Source organism: Phaethon lepturus, unplaced genomic scaffold, assembly GCF_000687285.1.
Source record: "Phaethon lepturus isolate BGI_N335 unplaced genomic scaffold, ASM68728v1 scaffold43081, whole genome shotgun sequence".
NCBI lineage: Eukaryota > Metazoa > Chordata > Aves > Phaethontiformes > Phaethontidae > Phaethon > Phaethon lepturus.
In genome coordinates this window covers 25,306-33,305 of record NW_010520652.1, presented here as the reverse complement: position 1 = coordinate 33,305, position 8,000 = coordinate 25,306, and the positions used below count along the sequence as shown (strand labels likewise).

Sequence of the window (8,000 nt, the reverse complement as noted above, 5' to 3'; positions counted from 1 at the left end):
TCTCTTAAGGCTCTTCCCCTGTTCCCATCCAGTACATCCATCATCGGATGATCCATCTCACTCCAGCTGACTACGATGACTTTGTGAATGCCATCCGCAGCGCCAGAAGCGCCTTCTGCCTGACCCCCATGGGCATGATGCAGTTTAATGATATTCTCCAGAACCTAAAGCGTGGCAAGCAGACAAAGGAGCTGTGGCAAAGGGTCTCTCTGGAAATGACCACCTTCTCGCCGTGACAGCAGGTGGAGCTCCATGGACACACAATCCTTTGCCCTGCATAGTTGTAGTTCCATTTACACCATCCTTCCTTCCGGTGTCTTCTTTATTTTAGTTTTAACTTGTTGGAAACCACTGATCTGATGTATTTATACCATGACATTCCTCTCCAGCACTGCTGCGTGTTGGCGCTCTGCTTTGCTCGCTCTTCTTCCTCCTTCCCAGTGGGCTGCAGGCTTCAGAAGCATCAGGAAACGAGAAGGAAGTTGAGCTGGCTGCCCTGTGGTGTAGTCACCGCTTTTTTCCCTGAGCCCCTGGAGGCTGTCCTGCGAGCAGTTTGCAGTGTGATTACGCACGTGTTAGAGGGGTGGGGGATTCTGTCTTAAATATTTATTTTGGCATTTATAAATATGTAAACTTTTTTCTTTTTTTTTCTTTTTTTTTTTTTGTTTTTGTTTTGTATGGTCTTCTCTTACTCCATACACTGTCTCCTCTCGGGAGAGGCTGGGACTGCTGTGCACAGCCAGTGCTCCCTGCATTCCTTTCAGCACCTCCTGCTGAGAGAAGCTGAGACTGGAGTAGCAGGCCAGGGCCATCTCTGCAGCTTTCTGCAGCAGCTGCTGTGGGCAGAGGCTGGAGCTTGGGCAGTCAGCCTCCATGACTGCGCTGAGCTGCCTGGCAACTGCCAGAAGTCCTTGGGCTCTTTCTCAGGAGTGTCCCTCACTGGGCACTGCTGGCTCATAGGATGTTTTGATCCTGGTTGTTCCGAGTTGTACAATCGTGTTTCTTTTGGCTGGGGTACTACTCTCCTGTAATCAGTTTCTTATCCCTTGCCTCTTCTCGTTTCCTGATTAAACACTCGTTTTCTTAGACTGACTCTCTCTTCTCTCTGCTGTGATGTTGACAGTCTGATGGAGCTGGCCAGCTGTGTGTCAGGGGGAGCTCCTCTGAGCCCTGGAACAGCAGTCCAGCACAAGGCAGGTGGCCAGAGCTTTTACACAAGCTGTGAGCCAAAGGTTTCTTGCCTGGTACTGCTCTGAGAACGACATGCCTCTGCCGGGTCTGAGGTACATGCAGACCGGGTCGCTGATGAGTGTCAGGGGAGTTGGTGATAAGCCTGGGATGTTCTGCCTACACTTCTGCCAGCCACCACGTTCCTTTACTGGTCTTGACAAGAGTGATACAACGTGGTAATGCAGGGCTTTGTATTTCCAAAGCATCGTGCAAAACAGTAGCTGCTCGCCCATAATGTAATTGTTAAAAAAGGCTAGTGGTTTGCTCCCGTGCATTTAGAGAGATGTTTGGTGGACTGCGCAAGACATCCAATAGGGACAGCATTGCAAAAAATTAATTATAGAAAGGTTTTATTTTTATGCCAAGGAGATTTAAAAGGCTGCTGCCATTTTTAAGCATACAAGCACATGAATTTCAGGGCTTTTAAAACTGGAAGTCAGAGAGTTGACGGATGTTAAGAATCCAGTTTCTCCGTAGTAATGTATTTTTGCTTCTTACTTGGGTTTAGCCAATGACAATGGGGAGCTTTTAGTTTCAGCAAGCTAGAAATAATGTGCCTGTTTGTGTTTGGTATTTTCAATGATACTCTTAAAATACAAACTCACTCACTCATAGGCATAGGGCAAAACAGATGAAGGGGCTCCTTTGGTTTGACCTTGTGTACTTCACAGGCCAGAGAGTGTGAGTGAGGTTCCTCTACTTCTGATTGTGCAATAGTAACTATTTAAAGATCATCTTCCGGTCCCTTGTATTCCTCCATAAGGTGTCTAGTTACATGCTAATTATAAATGCTGATGTTTGTAAGAATGTGTTAAGTTTTGTGGTTTTTAAACTAAACTCCATATTGATTATGAGCTGCCTGTTACTGGGCAAAACTCCTGGGTTTGACTGGAGAGCACAGCCACATGTTTGGAAGGTTTGGGTTCCTGGAGCACTTTCTGTGCTCTCTGGTTCTTGCATGTTCAGAACTGGGAAGGGAGTTTAGAGAAAAATCAGTTTTCTAATAAAGGCGAATCTTTTCCTTGCTACTGCTTATAGGAGAAAATTAGGGGAAGAGAAGAGAGCATCTTCTAGAAGGAAAGCAGCAGAAGGGAAATGAGCAAAAGAGCTGAATGTGTTAAATATCAGGAGCAGAAGTGACTGTTACTGCATTGAGGATTTGGACTGAATAGAGAAATGAAATGGCTGAGTTTTGTCTGTGATATCTATTAGAGCACTACGTTTAGACTCTGAGCAGGCAAGTTCACACTACTATAATTAAAAAACACTAGGAGCATGAGAGCTCTGTCACCAGTATCTTTGTCTTGGGAAAATATAGTGGAGCTGCTTTCCGTGAGGTTAGAATGGACTTTATCTGGAAGTGTGCTTGCTTTCATTCTGTGTAGTCCCCATAAAGACTCAGAGGAAAGAAATCACAATGCCCATTATCTTTCACTGTGCTCAAAACTTTCTCTCTTTGGTTATTCCACCGATTCTAGTCCTCATACAGATTGCACTGTTTCCATATGACAGACCTTGTCAGAGTTGTCTTCCAGCAGCTGCAGAGCCCAAACAGAGGAAGAGCCAGGGAGTCTCACCTCGAGCTGACATTGACTGAACAAGCAGCTCGGTCGTATGAGGCACAGGTCAGTAGTTTCAGAAGTTTCCGGTCTTTTCTCTGAAAAAATTCCTCAGAGTGAGCAGAGAGAGATGGGAGCTGTGTGGAGGTGCTACATAGTAATTTTTTTGGTCTTCCCGAATACCCTTTCAGTCCTGGATCTCTGCGTCTTTTACTCTCTTGTATTTCCTGAGCCATATCCCATGGAAATATATCTGAGCAAGGACAGGAGAAAATGAGAGAGGAGGTGATGATGTTTTTTCTTGCCACGTGGCTGGGAGATTCTTGAGGTGCTTTTCCTTTATAAGAGATGAGATGAGCCCTGGTAGCCCCATAAGCATTAATGTACTGTTACAGCAGAGAAAGTATTACCCAGTGCAGTCTTGTTAGTTTGGTCACTATTCCAGGAGTGGGGAAAATAATTATACTCAGAAATTCTGAAAAGGTATTTCAGTAGAAGACCTGTAAAAGAACAGAGGTTGCAGCCAACTCAAATTTCCTTTGACTTTCAGTTAACCCATGTGTGTTTTCATTTAGAGTAAATGTTGTCTAGGTCCTCACCCTTACCAGCAACACATGAAGTGACTGCAGCGAAGGTCAAGTGCTGCAGCAGCTGGATGCTTTAGAGCTCTTCCAGTGTTTTACATGGCTGAGATGCTGTTTTCTTGTGTTGGCTACCACCTCCTCCCAGGCTGGTCAGCAAATGCCGAATCTAGTCGGTACTAAATAGCTACAGGTATTTGTCTAGAAAGGGCCTGGCCCTCACTTTCATAAAGACCAATGATATTCTGTGATGGGCGACTCTGTGACGGGTTGTTGTCACGTTTGGCAAAGTCTAATGCACTGTCCATTCCTTGGAGGTAAGATGAATGAGGTCTTTAGAGTATACTTCTTCCTGTGTCCACTGTTTGCAATGACTTGCTTTCACTTGTCAGGTTGTTTCCTCTTGTGACAGGAAATATAACTTTCCCTTTTAGCTGTTAGTGTCTCTAGAAATAACAGCTTGCTTCACTGGGGAGTTGGAGAAGTCAAATTTGTACAGGTGCAGATGAAACCAGCTGAGAAGCGGCTGATGTCTTTACTGCAAGATACCTGTATAGGCAGGTTTTCACTGTCAGGCTAGTGTTGAAGACCAAACTGCTTAATAGTCCTAATTAGGGCAGTATGCTAAGGGCAGCCTTGCACTCTGAGTTAACCTGCTCAGAGTTTTGTGGGTACTTCAGCTAAACAATCTGGCCTGGTGCATAGATCTGCATTAGTACATGCAGATAAAAGCAGATGGTGTTCCAGTGTTAGGCTACTTAGAAGCAACTCCTTCAAGATGAAGATTCTTTCTGTGTCTCTTTTTATATGTATATGTGTGTGTGTATGCACGCAGACTGGGGGCCATACATCAAAAAATGCATGGGAGAGGGTGTGAGAAGATAAAGGTGAGGCACTGTAAGTGACAGGGCCTTTTTACCCCCCTTCCCTTTCCTGAGGATGTTAGTGGATGGCCATGTAGCGGCTTTACCCCTTGTCTGTATGCATTCTTATCCCGCATCTGGGACAGCAGCATTTCTAAAACTTAAACTGTTGACCCCTGCATAGTTTCTGAGTTTTTAGGGGGTAAAATCTTAGTGTTAGTGTAGTTGGTAGAAGACATGCTAAGATTGCATCTGGACTTTGGGATACTGGGCTTGTTGGAAGGAATAGTGTGATTTTTGCTTTTGTGGTATGGATAAAATAAAGGTTTTAGTTGTTGCAAGCCTCATTCCTTGGAACACATCTCGTGCTGCAGACACGTACCCTTCTTCTGTGTAGATCAGGTATGCCAACCTCTGAGAGGGCCAGCTTTCCCTCCTCCCTCTCTGGACATTCAAGGTCAGGGTGGACGGGGCTCTGAGCAACCTGCTGTAGTTGAAGATGTCCCTGCTCACTGCAGGGGGGTTGGAGTAGATGATCTTTAAAGGTCCCTTGCAACCGAAACTATTCTATGATTCTATGTTCACCTACAACCATCTTTCTTGCCTGTGAAAGTTTTCCTTTGGAAACACTTTCCAGGAAAGGGGAGTTAGCAGAACAGTATTTGCCTCTGGACTTCAGTGTCTTTGCAGCGCATGAACAAGCTGAGTTGGAGTTGTCATCTGATGAAGCAGTGAGCCTAGCAACAGGTACGGCTGGGGTTAGCTGAAAAGTATGTTTATCTAGTTTTGTTTACTGCCGTTAGTATTTATTTGGGATATGTATTTTCCTTTTCTGAGAACCCGTTCAACTGGGTTCAACTCCTGGGGAGTAGTTGAACCTAAACTGTTTTTTAGTTCTCTGTGTGGGTTTGGTTTTTACCAAGCCTAGCACTGTTGTATTTTGGAGCAGAATACAGGCTTTTACTTTGGCAGCTTATTTAGTGCCAGCTTGGCTATTGCTAGAGCGCGCTGAACAGCCTTGCAAACCCCCGAGTTAATGGAAATGGAGTAAGCATTGAAGTATCCACGAAGTTTATCCACCACCTCCTGGTATTAGTTGGTCAGCTGTAACATGACATAAATTTGAAATCATTTTCTGTGAGAGGTGGGGAAAGTTGTATTTTTACCTAGACAGTAAGAGAAAGGCAGGGTATTAAAATTAATTTTCCAGGATGCACCTGGGGAGGGAGTGGGCCAAGACAGAAAAGTGTGCTCAGAGTCTGCTACTGAGGCCGGCCTTTTTTTTTTTTTTAACCAAGCTGAAAAAAATAGAAAGGGCAGGTTGGGCCACAAGGACTTCTCAGCATTCGTTGATGACCATGACTGGTGTATGACTTTTCCTTTTAAGCCCTAGAGTGAATGACTCTCAACTACAGTTTATTTAGAATATTTTGCGTTTTATCTTTTTGTGACCAAATTTAAGTGCCGTATGACATGATCATGGTAAAGAGGGTCTTTCTTAAATGGTACTGCTTTTTTGGGGCTTTTTTAATGTGTTTTGTTTTTTTTAACTATCTCCCCTCTCACTAACCCACCCCCCCACCCCCAGCATAATTCAAATGTGGCTTTTGAACTTATTTCTGCTTCCCATTTCCATTTTAAGGATACTTGCACTTGGGGCCGGGCAGTGGAGGCACCTGTCTGAGAGTGGCATTGACCTGTGAAAGCTTGGGGCAGTTGTGTGCTAGGGTTTTCATTTGAGCCTATGACTAGTTAATGCTTTTTCTCAAGGTAACATCTGAATGCAAACTTTGTGTGCTGCCAGAAGGTGACCGACTAACTTCCCCGCTGTATAGTGTTTCTTGTTGCTATAAAGACAGTGACTCTGCTCTGTAAGCAAGCGACTTTTCTTCGTGTTGCCTGCTTACAGGTAGAGCATTCCTAACTACTTAATACTGCACAGGCTGCACTGCACGATTACTGTATTGCCATGAAGGGGATGTGAGCTGCAGGAAGGGGAAAATGCTGGAAATGCTATATATGTATATAGGTAGCGTGCGCTGTGAACGGGGACTGGGTCCCCACCATTTCCTTCCACATCACGCTTTACTTTTTGCCTCATTTAAGTCAGCCAGGAGAGCTGCTCTGTCAGGAAGTTTGAGGCTTAGAGGGCAGCTGTTGTGCGGGGCCTTAGCCTCAACATGGTGGTGTTTTATGTCCTGAAATGCACCTTTGCCAAAGACTTGACTTTGGAGGGTTCTAAGACCAGCCTGATCTATGGTCCTTTGCTACTGTAAGTGAAAGCGAGCAGAGTTTCAGGCTGCTGGGGCAGTGTCACCATTATGGACACACTGGTTTACAAGCATTTTGGAGAGACTGGGGAGTCGGTAAGATTCTCTATAGATGAGAATGGGGAGAAATCATGTCTTGGAAGAAAACCACTCTTTAAAGCCAAAAATAGATTGCTTAATATTTCTATATAGTTCTCAAAGAGTAGTGGAGATGAGAGCATTGGGAATACAAGCTGGTTTTGCTACAAAAAAAAGTGAAGTGTTTCTCAGAGGTATTAGTTCCTAATCTTAACAATGCTCAGCATTTGCACTTTTTTTTTAACACTCTCACAAGCCTTAAAGGAAAAGGTGAAAGAAACAAATTGTAGGTAAAGCCCTGGTAACTGGAGAGGAGGTACCACTGCTCAATCCATGTCCTACTGCGTGATGGGAGGTGGTATTCCTGGCTTGAGGCTGCCTGCTGAAAACACTGTCTGTTAGCTGCTACTGTCTACGTGTCCGCCAGGAGCTGCTCAGGATTCAGCAAGTGGGGGGATGAACAGTTGTTTCAGATTCATTTGGCATGTTCAGACCTGTTTTGTTTGTCATTGCTTGTCTTGCCACGTTACTATTGATACAGCACGAAGGCCAGCAAGGAATCAAAGGATTCTCTTACCAACCGAGTGTGAGGGCTGAAGAACAGCAGGATGAGTTTGATCAAGTTGCTTGTTAGATTCGTATCAATCACACAGAGACCCCTGTGTGTCATTCTGACTTCTTCCAGGAGCTGCAGGCTTCTGCCAGGAACATGCACCTTTGCAGTGCTGTCATCAATTGCAAATGGTAGTTTTCAGTGATCAGATTTTTATGTAGAGGTGATACATGGCTGCCACCTACAGAGAAATGCTCCCCATTCCCCTTAAAAGGTCTTTACCCTACACTTGACTTGTACCAGTATTTCTTGTACCTAGCAGAAAGAGGTAGCAGCCTACTTTTACAAAAGTATCATCTGCCTGAATGAATTCCAGAGGTGGTGTGTGAGTAGAAGTTCTGGCTTCATATGCTGAGCTTGCTTTTCTGAGGTTGGTAGCTTTCTTTAAAACAAAGAGTTGTTTCCTGTTGTTTTGCCAGTTCTCACCTTTTGTGCACCCTTCCGGTTCTGAAGAGTGACATGACCCAGCGACTGCTTGTTTCTATTAATTACAATCACCTGCCTTTCTGATACCTGGGTCCAACTACTCCTTTTTAAATGGGTCAGTTTCCTGTGCATCAGACTAAAAAAGTATTTTTAATACATTAAAAAAGTTTTTCAGGTAATGTTTTGCGCTTACCGTTTTCCTTGTCTTGGAAGTGAACCGCTTGCCATGACATTCCGTTACTAAACAGTGAGGTAAGAAGATGAAGTTTTTTTTATTTCCACTATTACAGTGACGCGTGAGGGTCTGTAATGCAGAAGTGCGTGCCTAATGGGTCAGGGAAAAGATGTTTTTGCCAGCTTTTTCATTTCACAGAGCTGCT

General features: G+C 44.4%; 1 protein-coding gene across 1 annotated transcript in view; it reads left to right on the top strand.

Annotated features, from left to right (window-relative positions):
- ZSWIM8 (zinc finger, SWIM-type containing 8) overlaps window positions 1-236 on the top strand; it is a gene marked incomplete at its 5' end in the record, with an annotated part of 36,678 nt that extends 36,442 nt beyond the window's left edge. The window contains one exon of the mRNA XM_010297459.1: window positions 33-236. Coding sequence (XP_010295761.1) covers window positions 33-236 — 204 coding nt within the window. The remainder of the gene's footprint in view (window positions 1-32) is intronic.
- Window positions 237-8,000: the final 7,764 nt, after the last annotated feature.